Genomic DNA, 14,620 nt, shown 5'->3' with positions numbered 1-14,620 from the left:
GTTAACAAGGGGTGCGAAAAAAGTGTGGTTTCAAGGGCCCTGGTAACAGAAGATAGAAAATTTTTCATGTTCAATCTCGGCTCACTGCAACCTCCGCCTCCCGGGTTCAAGCAGCGATTCTCCTGCCTCAGCCTCCTGCGTAGCTGGGATTACAGGCGCCCGCCATTACACCCGGCTAATTTTTGTATTTTTAGTAGAGACAGGGTTTCACCATGTTGCCCAGGCTGGTCTCGAACTCCTGACCTCAAGTGATCCACTAGGCTTGGCCTCCCAAAGTGTTGGGATTACAGGCGTCAGCCACCACACCCGGCCAATTTTCATTTTCTTTAATATTCTGTCAGGTATTGATTTCAAGATGGGAGCCGAGCGCCGTGGCTGTAATCTCAGCACTTTGGGAGGCCAAGGTGGGTGGATCGCTTGAGAACGGGAGTTCGAGAGCAGCCTGGGCAACACAGTGAGGCCTCATCTCTACAAAAAAATATTTTAAAAATTAGCTGGGCGTGATGGTGCATGCCTGCGGTCCCAGCTACTCAGGAAACTGAGGTGGGAGGATTGCTTGAGCCCAGAAGATGGAGGCTACAGTGAGACAGGATCATGCCACTACACTCCAGCCTGGGTGACAAAGTGAGACCCTGTCTCAAAAAATAAAAGGGGGGTGGGCAGGGACCAGCAGATCTAATACTGGATCTTAAGCAATTCACTAAAATTCACATTAAGCCTCCTGGGAACTGAGCATGTCCCTAGACTTCCACCAAAGGATTTTCCCCTCATAATTCTACTGTAATATAACAAGATAAATTGCAGGGAGAAAGGTTTTATGAGGAATCACAAAAAAAAAAAAGGAATTTGAGAGTAGCTGTAAATACGACTTTTGAACATTTTTAGGGCAGGGCGTGGCGGCTCATGCCTGTAATCCCAGTACTTTGGGAGGCTGAGGCGGGAGGATCACTTGAGCCCAGGAGCTCAAGGCCAGCCTGAGCAACATAGAGAGACCCTGTCTCTGAAAAAAAAAAAAAAAAAAAAAAAGAGAGAGAAAGCTTTTAGGCACCCAGACATACCCTATTAAAGCCCTCTTACTCTACCAGGAGTCCCACCTCAACTTATTTGGAAAGAAATCAGCCCACTCCATTGCCATCAAATGCAGAGTCCCAGCTTCTCAGTCAGGAGTGAAACTAAGTTCAATCAGAGTATACACTACAACCACAGGATCATGAGTGAGAATTATTAGTCAGTTTGCTACTCTTGGTGCTAGATAAAATAAATCCACTCATATTGGCAGGTACACTTCATTCTCTAGTCTATAACATGTGCATTTCTCATGAATTTCATGTAATAAGCATTCACCATATGCACACTGGGAAAAGCTGGGGAAAAGGTAGGGAACAAAGGATAAAATATTAAGAGGCAAATTGAGTCATCTCTCTGAGCTCAGTTTTAATGGAGGGATAACAATATTATATAGTTGTGGATTAAATGAGTTACTTCATATAAAAAAACAAGTGCTGTTTAAATAGAAACAAAATTGTGGATGTAAAAAATTATTTTCCTACACTCAATGGGCTTAAAGTCAAGATGAAAGTTCCTAGGATATTTTCTTCCACCCATTTATTCTCATTCCTCACTCCACCTGTGACTTACTTAGCTTGCCTGGCCGCAGGTGTGAGCTCTTTGTACAGAACTGTTTTGGAGATGGACCCTGAAATACCAGCCCTTGAACATACTGTTATCTAATGCTGTCCACCGTGGGAATGCAATTTATTTCTTCATTCAAGAAAGTCTTAAATAAAACCCCAGTATGTCTACTGTACTTTCTAAGCTGTTAGCAACTAGAGGGAAAGTTTCTTCTTCACCTTGGTATCTCTTTATCTAGCAGAAGTAGCAATGGGCACTTGGAATTCTGAATAAATGAATATGCCAGCCTGTCAAATTCTGATTCTGGATTTTTCTGTTTCACTTTAAGACATCAATGATCTGAGGAAACAATTAACATGAAACAAACCCACAAGAATTAAAAACAGAAACAAGACGAAAGTTTCTAAATGGAAACATAGTTTGTGTGCCAAGTATAAGAGGTATGTGGGTTGTGAGAAATGTTATACCAGCTTTACCGTATGGTCCTTTTTATTCTCCCCAGTAAAGTGCACCTGTCAAGATCATAATGTGGTTAGGGTATTTTACAGCCAAAGTAGACAAATCCACTCTACCCTATAAAACACAGATCATCACATTGACAGATGAAAAACAAAAACAAACAGCACAAGCAAATAGAAATTATAATCATACTCTATCACTTCCTGCAACAGCCTGGAAAATGATCAGAATTTTGGTCTACGTGAGACTGTGTAGACTGTTTATTGTGACACCTAGGTTTTCAGTTCCTTTTAGTGGCTTACACTGATTCTTTGAAGCCTACAGGGCTGCTTTGCCTCAGCCCCACCATATGTAAGTGCACCTGAGGTGCACTGGTTCTCTACTAGGCTTTGCCCACCTTTACAATGGTTCCAACTCAACACTCCACCCAGGAAGCATTCTTTGTAATTGTGGGAGCACTCCACACTTTCAGACTTATTATTCTCCCAGTTTACTTTGTAGGAATGATCTGGAAAACTTGGTGAGGACTGACTCACCACTGAAGACTGTGATCATCAATCAGGTTCCCATTGAGAGGACTCTATGACCTGCCATGGCTCCCATTCCACCCTTTATACGCATCTACCACGATGCCTATCTTATACTAGTGGCCTGTAAAACTCTTAATACTAAGATGTGTTACCTATTGTCACTGTTTCCTCAAACAATGGCTTAGAAAATGCTGACTTAAGATAACTGATTGATAAACTGGGCTAAGATATTAGACAAAAATTAAATAGAAAAAAAAATCCAGGTTAAACAGTAAGGTGGGTGGCAGGGGGAGGGGGGCTCTAAGATCAGGATATGAAGGTGAAGGGAACACAAGATGAAAGTTGGAACTTGTCCAACGACCTCCCCACCAACAAAAATAAAAAGGCATATAAAAATATTTTTATTTTCTATAAATACATTAGGAAGAAATGTATTTCTTCCCAACCCAGTCCACCCCATTAACTCAATTTTTTCTACATAAAAAAGATGCTAATACCACCCTCACCTGTGACTGCTAAACAGAGAAAGATTGCCTGGACTAGGCATTATCCTCCTAGTTGGAAATAAAGGCCCTTTCTGGGGGCAGGAAGTGGGATTTTCAGGGGACCCTACAGACGTAGGCAGCCAAGAGTCAAACAAAACAAGCATATGCAATAGTCATAATTATGCTAGTATGACAGTATGAATTAGGTGACTCAGCCAGGCACATACAGGAGTTCGGAGTGGGGATAGTGGAAGCCCACAAAACTCCATGTTTGAGCCATCAGTAGACACTTGGTCTGAGAAACACAGTAAAATGTCTGCCCGGGTAGTCACGATCATTCTAGTATGAGGTAGACAGGAAGCAGAGCAGGGCCAGGAAATGGAAGGGGCCACCCAGGCCCTCAGGAGTCCCTGACAAGGGAAGGTCCCTCCATGCTCTCTGAGGGTGGCGGGGCTCCAAAGATCCTGGCCAGGAGCCCTTTGTTGGAGCGGGCCTTGTCCTGGGCAGTTGCCAGGCGAGCCCGTTCACGCCCCCCTGGCCGTGCTGCTTTACGGGCCCTCAGTTCCTGCTCAGTAGGACGCTGGGCAAATGTCCAGGAGCCATCTGGGCGAGCAGGGTCCCCATCGGCCGCAAGAAAGCGTTGTCCCCGTTCCACACTTTGAAGATAGAAGTCGGTCTCACGCTTGGCCTGAGCAACCTCCGCTCTCAAGCGCTGCCTGCGCACCTGGCGCTCAAAGGCGAGGTGCTCGCTGAGGTGGGACCAGGTGAAACGGTGCAAGTACTGTGGGCAGAAAAGAAGAAAAGATCAGGATAGTGCAGATTAGGGAGAAAGATGAGACAAGGGGACAAGGCCAATGAGAGGCCATGGGGATACTTGGGCCAGAGTTGGGGAGAAGGGAGGGTGAGAGGTGTGGCAGAAAGATCTATCTTCTCACCTTGAGGTTCCAAAGATCATAACGGAAGGGGCTGCGCCTGCGGGCACCCATAGGCGTGTTGTGTAGACTGGCCGCCACGCGCTTGGCTATGCGCTTGTCACGGAACTCCACCCATCCCTCGGTGTAGTCCTTGGTGTAGGACCGCTTTTTTCCTCCGGCAGCTGCTGCTGCCTTCTTCTTGCGTCTAACGAACCGGTCTGCGCGCCAAAGACAAAGACCCGTCCAGGACGCCTATGCAGCACTCACTCAAAAGCACCTCCCACTGCCCGCAACGTTCTTCACATCTGCCAGTGGGAGTCCCACCTGAAGAGTTTTTGCCCAGGAGGAAGGGAACTGTAAATCGCACCCTTTCCTCTAGCTAACTCAATTCTTTCCTTAATTGTCCACTCCTTAATCTGGCCAGCCCTGAACGGTACTTAAAACCGGCACAAGTCCTCAGCCTCAATGTAAAATTGAGGGTGGAAAGAAGAGGGGCGGTTGATCAAATAGTTTCTTGACCTAGGCAGCAATGCTAAAGAGTTATGTTCAGTTTTGTAGAAAAGCTGACGAGACTTTTACTCAGGTTGTATTCATGTAACAAACCAGTAAACAGGTCCGGAAAGAGAGGTGAACAGAGCCGGGATAAGAACACAAATAGTAACAATCCGAGAACTAAAGAACCACCAGACACACTGCGCTACCCACTCTCCCCATATCCCCTCCGCCCGCCCACCCCAGCATCCTCACAGACTGATTGACCAGCCAGGAGCCAAGCACCGCACTCCCCACCCCCAAAATCCAGCAACTCGTGCCTCAGCCTCGCGCAGCGAAGCAACAGGACATGCATGCTTGCACCCCGCCAGCGAGCGACAACCTCCTCCTGTCACCGTCAGGGCCTGCATACTTACCCTCAGCCTGAAAGAAGACGCGTCCGACCTCGCCATAGGCGCTGAGAAGGTTGCGGACGTGCAGGGGCCGGAAGCGCGGCGGGATATGGCCCAGGTATACAATACCTGGCACTACCCGCTTCTTGCTGCCACAGGCCGCTTCTTCGGATTCCTCCTGCTCCTCCTCCGCATCTAGTGTCTGTTCTGTCCCTTCCAGCGGCTCTTGCTCCGTTGCGGCCTTCTCCGATTCCTCTGCCTCCATGTTGACTGACACGAGCGGCACGACGGCCGTAAAGTGCCTTGCCAACTGACGCAAAACGCGTGCGACGGCCTGAGACGAGGGGGCGGGTCCAAGGTGGTGATGACAAATGAAAGGAAATGATTGGGCAATACAGTCGGGTCCGGGGGAAGGCCGAGGGGAGAGGGAGGAAGTGGTGTGTCAGGTCGGAAGCCTGATTCAGAGCGTGGAAGCGGGATGGGAAACTTGGGTTAGGCTCAGATTCCCGGTCAGATCGCCAACTCAGGACAGGCCGAACCAGAAAAGGCAGATCCCCAAATATAACCTACCCTATAGAACGCCTTGTCGAGACGCTAAAAGGCGGGTTGATGCCGGCTTTTTAGGGAATTTTGCAGAACAATTTTAGAGAAGTTTCTATGTGTTCTAGCGATCAAAATAGCATTTTATTCAAGGGCCCCGGGTGCGAGTCCAGCTGAGGAATGACTCACCTTTTAAAGTTTATAAATTTCATTTAAAATTTTTGAGTTTTGAGGTTTTAACTATTTCTGGAAATTTACCTCGGAATTTTGAATACTTTAAAATTTAATTTTGAAAACAGTTTAACTTTGGAAATTTAATTAGATTTAATTTTTGAAAATTTAAGTTGTGAACTTTCAGTTTAATATTTTACATTTGATTTTGTGAATGTCTGAAAATTTAAATGTGTGACAATTATTTGAAGAATTTGTTTGGCATCTATTACACGTGTGTATTGATACATTATCCATATGCATACTTATGTTGCAAATACTTGTCAGAGGCGCACAAGCCTCCAATTCTGGCGACCCCCGGGCGGCGCGCTTATTTCTGCTCTCCCTGGGTCTGTCCTCAGATTCCCCATCAGATCACAAACCACTTTTCCTTCTATGACCTACGCAACCGCAGAACGGACCGGGCCACGGCGGTCCTGCTCCCACCAGGAGCAGGGCAGTTTTCCCTGCTCCCACCAGGAATGGGCCTGCGGACCATTCCTAAGCCAAGCTCAGGGCAGTTTTCCCCGCGCGGGCTCGGGTCCTCAGTCTCTTATCGTCGCCCGAGGGCGCGACCAGCAGGGGGCGCCGTCCCCACCCTTGAGGCGTTTCAGTTCTTCCCATCCGCGCCAGCGACAAGCTGACTGCAAAGGACAGTGCTGGGAACCGCGTACAAGTAATCCGGTTAGCTTTCTGGAAGCAGCCCGGGGCGAGTTTGATGACTATCAACATAAATCCGCCCTTGCTGCGGCCTGACAAAATTTCCCATCTCGCTCCAAGAGCGCAGAGTAGCCCAGAGAATGGAAGCAGGGAGTAAATGTGTCCACTATTAAAATCAGAGATGACAGTTTTTGCCAGTCCCCAAGTATATTTCTAAAGTAACAGGGCCCTGCACTCTTTCATGGAGTGTCTAAAAGTCTAATAATAGACTTCTCGAATTCAAACACGCCTGTTTCATTAACTTTATTGAAGAGAACTTTCTGCCAGGTAGGTGTCCACTGCTCCTTTTTTGAAGAGGAGCGGGGTACGATGAGAGCGATAAACTCCGTCTACTGCTATTTAATTATAAACACTGACATCTTCAAAACACAGTACAGTTAATGAAATGAGAACACGTGTTGGGGTGGCTTTAAAAGATCTGGAGCTAGGGGAGGGGCATGATGGATGCAAGAGTGTCGGTAAGTTGTGCCAGTGTGGTGGCTAATGGTAGCTATTAGCTATTTTCTCTACTTTGTATATATTTGAAATTATCATTAATAAAATGTTTATTCACACCAATCATCAATATAACAGGGGGTGCTAAAGGACCGTGGAACCGACAAAAAAAAATATGAAGCCTTGGGGCAGCGTGTTCTTCCCGTTCCCCACATTCCTCATGATCCCTTCTCAACTTGGTGAAAATCGAGTCCCACTCGACTGTCCGTGAAGCAACCCTTGTTAGCAATTTTCAGGGTGGATTATTTTCCTTCTCTGAGCGTCTTACAAATTCATGAATAAGCAAGCTGCACACTGCGTTCTCCAAGTTTCCTTATTTCAGGCCCAGAAGAGACACTTTTAAAAATGGAACTCCTCCGAGCCGGATTCGAACCAGCGACCTAAGGATGACCATATTCAAACCCCTACAGTCCTCCGCTCTACCAGCTGAGCTATCGAAGGATGTCGTTAACCTCGTTTTGGATTCTTTAGGATTTACCTATTGCTTTTGACTATCCTGTATTCTTGTTCATTTTGAAAATATAGGGAAACGTGAGGAAATTTTCTAAGATATTAGAAATGTTCCAAAATGTTCTCATCTGAGTAGGGATACTGACTATACAAGTATATGAACAATTCTCTTGAACATTTAAATTTTGTGGGTTTTACTGTAAAAATGTTTCACATATGTCCAAAAAAATAAAAAATAAACAAAACCACACCAATATTCCATGTCCTGCTCCCTTAGAATAGATAGGACCATTGCCCTTATTGCGCGTGTTGTCCAGCTGTCCTGTCCGCTTAGCACCTCCTCTCTCTATAGGAAGTGAATAATAAAGACAAGGTTATTTTAGACAACTGGGTTGAAGAGGGGGGACCTACCGCCTTGAAGCGAAGTTACTGCCCAGTTCATTTCGGAAACATTGAGATTCTCCTTTCTGAAGGGCAAGGAAAATTACACAATTTGTATAATTTGTAATTTGTGTTCGAGACACAAAACAGAAGTGCGTTGTGTGTGTACGTATGTTTTGGAATTGAGCGGCTCATATGATATTGCACAATTGTAATGGGACAAGTAAATGAAACACAACACTTCTCTCTCCCCCTACAATTTAAAAAAGAAATATAGCATTCTATTTACAGGTGTCAACCTAAATGACAAAGAGAAGCTCTCTGAAAGAAAATGATGTTTATTTGGGAATAGAGCATTGCAATGAAAATACGAGTGCCATAGGAAACTATGTATATTCAGGGAGGTAAAGGAAGACAAAGGTGTTTGTTTGTTTGTTTTTGAGTTGGAGTCTGGCTCTGTCGCCCAGGCTGGAGTGCAATGGCGCAATCTCGGCTCACTGCAACCTCTGCCTTTCGGGTTCAAGCAATTCTCCTGCCTCAGCCTCCCGGAGTAGCTGGAATTACAGATGCCCGCCACCACGCTCGGCTAATTGTTGTATTTTTAGTAGAGACGGGGTTTCACCATATTGGCCAGGCTGGTCTCGAACTCCTGACCTCATGATCCGCCCGCCTGACCTCATGATCCAGAATGTAAAGTGCTGGGATTACAGGCGTGAGCCACCAAGCTCAGCGACAAAGATTTGTAAGGGAAAAAATGAGAAGGATTATATAACTGTGTTGAAGTAATTATTGTCTGCTACAAAAATGGATAGCAAAGAGGAAGCTAGTCCGAGGTTGGACAGGCAGTTGTGGGGCAGATGTCCTTGTAGAAGTATTTTTTGTGTAAGATTGTGATGGCCTGTGCAAGATTGTGGTTTTTGCAGTCTTTTGTGATAGTTTTTGTTATCAAGCATGGCCTTTTCCAGCTCTATTAATTAGCGTTTTTAGTTTGTTTTGTGTGTTTGTGTGTTTTAACAATAGTGACTCCATTTTGATTCTGACAGTTTTCACAAAGGTATGCTGTCATGCTTTGCTAATAAGTACCTATCATGGTATTCAGCTTCCTCGTGCCTAAAACAGAAATGAACACCAATGGGAAGAACGGGAAGGCATCTGGAGAGACTTTTCTTTTTTATAAAATTATTAGAAGTATATGGAAATTATAAATTGTGAAATTTATGGAAAGGAGTGTTGGTGAATTTATTTATAAAAGATCATCACTTATTACAGTTAAAGTTCTCCATAATTGTAATCTTGACAAAAATACGGTTTTTTTTTTCAAAAGATCCTCTCCAGCGTTTCCCATGAGAAATATCTGCAGCAACATAACTAATATTTAATTCAGTTATTCAATTCATTGCCATGAGAAACTAAGAATATATGGTCTGGTAAATTCCTTTCCAATAATGTAACCTAGTCGGGGAAAATACGAGAAGCCAGAGAAGAGAAATGAGCAGATTCTTATGAGATGGTCTCTGCCCATATGAAGTGTACTAACTGAGCCTTGGACACCAGATGTGAAAGCAGTTGACCAACCCTGCCATTTCACCACCAAACCCCAGGATCTCAGTTCACATGCTTTCTCGAATAAAAGCTTCACTAATTTTCACAGGGGGCAGCAAACATACAGAAAAAAATGCTCAGTATGTTTCTCATCAGTTACTGCTATGCTCAGGAGCTCCCAGAGCCTCCTGACTCTCAGTGACACGGTACTATAGAGTTGATTTTGATCAGGAAGAACTCCAATAGCTAATCTCATCAATTATTTTCTTTACCTATAAACTAATCTTAGCATAAGAATCCCACCTCAGGGCTGTTAAAGTTGGAATTTCATTTGCCTGAAATGCTCTTTCCCCTGATAATCCCCAAGATTTGCCTCCTGGGAATACAAGAACAAGTAATTAGTACCTTTCCGCACTAGATTTCTGTATCACTTTGAGGGAAGACTTCCTTCTTCCTCTTCTTACACAATCTGGTGTCAGAACGACCATTCTATTTATTCCCTCTTGTTGCAGACACAAGTTCAAAATGGGTTTATGGCTAAATCTAACTATCTGAAATAATTCTTGGAAATGTATCATCATCACTTGATTACAATCTCACCCTGTAGCTTCTCTATTGTTTTAGCACCTTTTCAACTTGCGAATTGAGTCCTACCTAGATGGTTTTAACTTCTCTTGAAGCTTACAGACCACTATAATATTCCTATGGAATAAAAAGGAACAAACTATTGGTAAACGTAACAACAGGGATGAAACTCATCTGCATTATGCTGAATTTACAAAGCCAGATACAAAATGCTACATACTATATTATTCCTATGAAATTCTTGCAAGGGCAAAACTATAGGGACAGAAAATATCCTTAGTTGCTACTGGGGTAGAAGATAGGGGAGAAATTAAGTATAAAAGAAACATAGTGATTCAGTAAGAACAAAATAGAAAAAGAAGAAGAAGAAGAAGGAGGAGAAGGAGAGGAGGAGGAGGAGGAAGAGGAGGAGAAAGAAAGAAGGAAGAAAGAAGAGGAAGAAAGAAGAAGAAGAAACAACTTCTTTCTTCTTTCCTCCTGGGAGGCTAGGCCTGGTGTCATCCCTGTAATGGCTTGAGCCCAGGAGTTCCAGCCTGCAGTAAGCTATGATGGAAGAACTGCACTCCAGCCTGGGTAACAGAGCATGACCCTGTCTATTAAAAAAAAAAAAAAAGAAGAAGAAGAAGGAGAAGGAGAAGAAGAAGAAGAAGGAGGAAAAGAAGAAGAAACATGCAGAAATTTGGGGGTAGAGTGATATTATTATTCCATATCTTGATTGTAATGGTGATAACATGACTGTCTATATTTGACAAAATTTGCTACACTAAGGAGAATGTACATTAAAACTGGTGACATTACTGTATGTGAATTGTATCTTAATCTAAAAAATGGGAAGAGTAACTTTCAAAGAATTAAAGTAGAAGAAAAGTGTAGCTTAGAATTTAATTTTAAAATCAATGTAATCAGTGTAATTACTTTATTATCAGACTAAACAGGAAAAGCCATATGATTATTCCAGTAGGTGTAGAAAAAAGCAATTGACAAAATTCAGATACATTTGTTAGAATTTCTGCAAAGTATAAAAGACATATTTAAGAATTCAACAGCTAATATATTTAGTGATGAAAAACTCAAATGTTTTGGCCCTAACATCAGGTCCAGAGCAAGGATGTCCACTCTCACAACTTCTATTCAGCATTATCCTAGAGATTCTAGCCAGTGCAATAACACAAGAGAAAGAAAAAAATACAGATTAAAAGGAAAAAGTGAGACTATCTTTATTTGCATGTAACATTATTGTCTATGAGAAAATACTGAGGAAACTTCTACAAAGCTACTACAACTAATGAGTAAGCTTACCAAAACTGCAGGACACAAATATAATAAATTGTAATTCTATTTATTAATAGATTGTATTTGTTAACAATAAATAGTTAGAAGTTGAAATACAAAATACCATTTGAAATAGTATAAAAAATATGAAACATTTAGAGATAAATTTACCAAGATGCAATGAAAGCAATGCATTGTTTCCAGAACAGAAAATTTAAACAATTTTCAGATATCAATTCCACATCTTTCAAATTGACTGATACATTTAATGCCATGACAGTCAAAATCTCAATGATTTTTTTTAGAAATTGGCAAGCCGAATATAAAATGTATAAAATGTATACAGACAGTCAAAAGATGCAAAATATCCAAACCAATTTTGAAGAATAAAGTTGGAAGAACACTACCTGATTTCAAGACTTACAACAAAGCTACATAGAGTCTAGAGATAAACTTACATGATTATGATTAATTGATTTTTGACAGAGGTGCCAAGGTAATTCTACAGGAAAACGATAATCTTTGCAAAATGATGCTAAAAAACCTGAATATCCATGTGCTAATAAGTGAACTTAGACCCTTATATCACACAATGTACAAACATTAATTCAAAATTAATCAAAGACTTAAATGCAAGGACTAGAACAACAAAACCTCTAGAAGAAAACGTAGAAGGAACTCTTTGTGACTTTAGGTTAAGCAAAAAGATTTTAAATGGGACACAAAAGCATAAACCATAAAGGAAAAAATAAGTTGAATTTCATCAAAGTTTAACAAAAAATCTGCGCTTCAAAAGATACTGTTAAGAAAAGACAAGTCAGGCCAGGCATGGTAGCTCAAGCCTGTAATCCCAGCACTTTGGAAGGCTGAGGCCGGCAGATTGCTTGAGTCCAGGAGTTCAAGATCAGCCTGGGTAACACAGCGAAATCCCCTCTCTACCAAAAAAAAAAAAAAGTCACAGTTTAGAAAAAGATACTTGGAAAACACTTCCCTGATGAAGGACTTATAACCAGAACAATAACATACTCTTGCAACTCAATAATAAGACTAGACAATACATTTTTTTAAATGGACAAATGATTTGGACAGATATTTTACAAAAGAAGCTGTACTGATGGCCAATAAGCATAATAAGATATGTAACATCACTATTCATTAGGCAGATGCAAATTAAAGCCACAATGAGATACTTTACACACCTAAGAGAATAGCTGAAGTTAAAAAAAAAAAAAGGTGAGAAATTAACAGTGCCAAGCGCCGATGATGATGTGAAATAACTGAAATTCTTATATATTGCTGGTGGGAATACAAACTGGTCCACCTTGAAAAACACTGTCAGTTTTTAAAAATGAAGTTATACATATATTTGCCATAACACTACATGAATATTTATAGTAGCTTTATGCATAACTGCCAAAAACTAGAAACATCCAAGTATCTATCAGCTGGTGAATGGATAAGTTGTAGTAAATCCACATAATGGAATACTGCTCAGCAATAAAAGGAATTAACTACTAATATAAGCCACATTGATAATTTTTTTTTTTAAGACAGAATTTCGCTCTTATCACCCAGGCTGGAGTGCAGTGGCCTGATCTCGGCTCACTGCAACCTCTGCCTCCCGGGTTCAAGCGATTCTCCTGCCTCAGCCTCCCGAGTAGCTGGGATTACAGGTGCCCGCCACCACGCCCGGCTAATTTTTTGTATTTTTAGTAGAGAGGGGGTTTCGCCACGTTGGGCAGGCCGGCCTCCAACTCCTGACCTCGGGTGATCCGCCTGCCTCGGCCTCCGAAAAGGCCACCACATTGATAAATCTTAAAGCATTATGTTATATAAAGAAAGTCAATCATTGACTGGGCGGTGTGGCTCACGCCTGTAATCCCAATACTTCGGAAGGCTAAGGAGAGCGGATCACCTGAGATCGGGAATTCGATACCAGCCTGGCCAACATGGTGGAACACCGTCTTTATCAAAAATACAAAAATTAACCGGGCGCGGTAGCGGGAGCCTGTAACCCTAGCTACTTGGGAGGCTGAGGCAGGAGGATCGCTTGAACCCGGGAGGCAGAAACTGCAGTGAGCCAAGATCGCGCCACTGCACTCTAGCCTGGGTGACAGAGCAAAACTCTTGTCTCAACAACAACAACAACAACAAAAGGGAATTACAAAGGGATACATTCAATTTTTTATTATTATTATTTAGACAGGGTCTCAACTCTGTCACCCAGGCTCTAAAGAGTGCAGTGGTGGGATCTCGGCTCATAGCAACCTCCGCCTCCCAGGTTCAAGTTATCCTCCAACCTCAGCCTCCTGAGTAGCTGAGGCTACAGGCACGTGCCACCACGCCCCGCTAATTTTTGTAGAGGCGGGTTTTCGCCTTGTTCCCCAGGCTGGTCTCCAACTCCTGACCTCAAGTGATCCACCCGCCCCGGCCTCCCCAAGTGCTGGGATTACAGGCATGAGCCACGGTGCCTGGTCCCAAATTATTTCATTTATACAGTTAGAGAAAAGACAAAAGTATAAAAACCAAAATCAGGCCGGGCGCGGTGGCTCACGCCTGTAATCGCAGCACTTTGGGAGGCCGAGGCGGGCAGATCACCTGAGGTCAGGAGTTCGAGACCTGCCTGACCAACATGGTGAAATCCCATCTCTACTAAAAATAAAAAATTAGCCGGGCGTAGTGGCACATACCTGTAATCCCAGCTACTCGGGAGGCTGAGGCTCGGAAGGCTGAGGCAGGAGAATCGCTTGAACCCAGGAGATGGAGGTTGCAGTGAGCCGAGATCACGCCATTGCACTCCAGCCTGGGTTGTCAGGGGCTGAGAATGGATAGCAGCAATCGACTGTAAAAGGGCATAAGACAGTTTTGGGAAGCAAAGGATATGTATTTATCTTTGTATTTGTGTTGGTTACTTCCAGCATACATTTGCCTGAACTTGCTAAAATGTGCACTTTCCTCTCAACACTTACAGACTGCTGTCAATTTTTTTAAAAAAAATTTTAAATGCACACTTTGAAAGTTTTACTTGTACAAAACCCTGACTTATAAAGTAAACAAAATACTTTATAAGTTGTACTTTATAGGTTGGTGCAAAAGTAATTGCGGTTTTGCCAGTAAAAGATGGGAACAACCGCAATTACTTTTTGCCGTTTTCTACTGGCAAAACGGCAATTACTTTTGCATCAACTTACTGTATGACTAAGAAACCCTGTCTCTACTAAAAATACAAAAATTAGCCGGGCGTGGTGGCGCACGCCTGTAATTCCAGCTACTCGGTAGGCTGAGGCGGGAGAATCGCTTGAACCTGGGAAGCCGAGGTTGCAGTGAGCGGAGATGTTGCCACTGCACTCCAGCCTGGGAGACAGAGGGAAACTCTGTCTCAAAAATATAAATAATAAATAAATAAATAAATAAATCACTCAGAACCAAATAAATGAGAGATATAACATATTTATGGATCAGAAGATTTGATACTGTGGAGCTGCCAAGTCCCTCCGGTTAATTTATGGATTCAACACAAT

At 42.9% G+C, this 14,620-nt stretch overlaps 1 protein-coding gene and 1 non-coding gene across 2 annotated transcripts; both read right to left on the bottom strand.

Moving 5' to 3' along the window:
* Window positions 1–1,414: 1,414 nt before the first annotated feature.
* On the bottom strand, window positions 1,415–5,230 carry ABT1 (activator of basal transcription 1). The gene is made up of 3 exons (XM_003804415.5): window positions 4,929–5,230; window positions 4,042–4,238; window positions 1,415–3,887 (listed from the first exon to the last, which is right to left on the bottom strand). Exons 1-3 carry the CDS (start codon window positions 5,167–5,169, stop codon window positions 3,507–3,509), a joined length of 819 nt encoding a protein of 272 aa, XP_003804463.1. The 5' UTR covers window positions 5,170–5,230; the 3' UTR covers window positions 1,415–3,506.
* A 1,991-nt stretch (window positions 5,231–7,221) lies between these two features.
* On the bottom strand, window positions 7,222–7,310 carry TRNAY-GUA (transfer RNA tyrosine (anticodon GUA)). Its single transcript is given in 2 exon segments — window positions 7,222–7,257; window positions 7,274–7,310. It is a non-coding gene; the product is annotated as a tRNA-Tyr (tRNA).
* Between the last annotated feature and the right edge of the window lie 7,310 nt (window positions 7,311–14,620).

This window comes from Pan paniscus, chromosome 5 (genome assembly GCF_029289425.2).
Source record: "Pan paniscus chromosome 5, NHGRI_mPanPan1-v2.0_pri, whole genome shotgun sequence".
In the NCBI taxonomy this organism is placed as follows: domain Eukaryota; kingdom Metazoa; phylum Chordata; class Mammalia; order Primates; family Hominidae; genus Pan; species Pan paniscus.
The sequence above is the reverse complement of the archived record's forward strand: the minus strand, read 5'-3'. Positions and strand labels throughout refer to the sequence as shown.

Excerpts from the sequence above, each read along its gene's own strand:
- ABT1 (XM_003804415.5), bottom strand. The coding sequence starts at position 5,169 with ATGGAGGCAGAGGAATCGGAGAAGGCCGCAACGGAGCAAGAGCCGCTG. Across the intron at positions 4,239-4,928 it reads CGTCTTCTTTCAGGCTGAGG|ACCGGTTCGTTAGACGCAAG; the intron begins GTAAGTATGCAG and ends TTTGGCGCGCAG. Across the intron at positions 3,888-4,041 it reads ATGATCTTTGGAACCTCAAG|TACTTGCACCGTTTCACCTG; the intron begins GTGAGAAGATAG and ends TTCTGCCCACAG.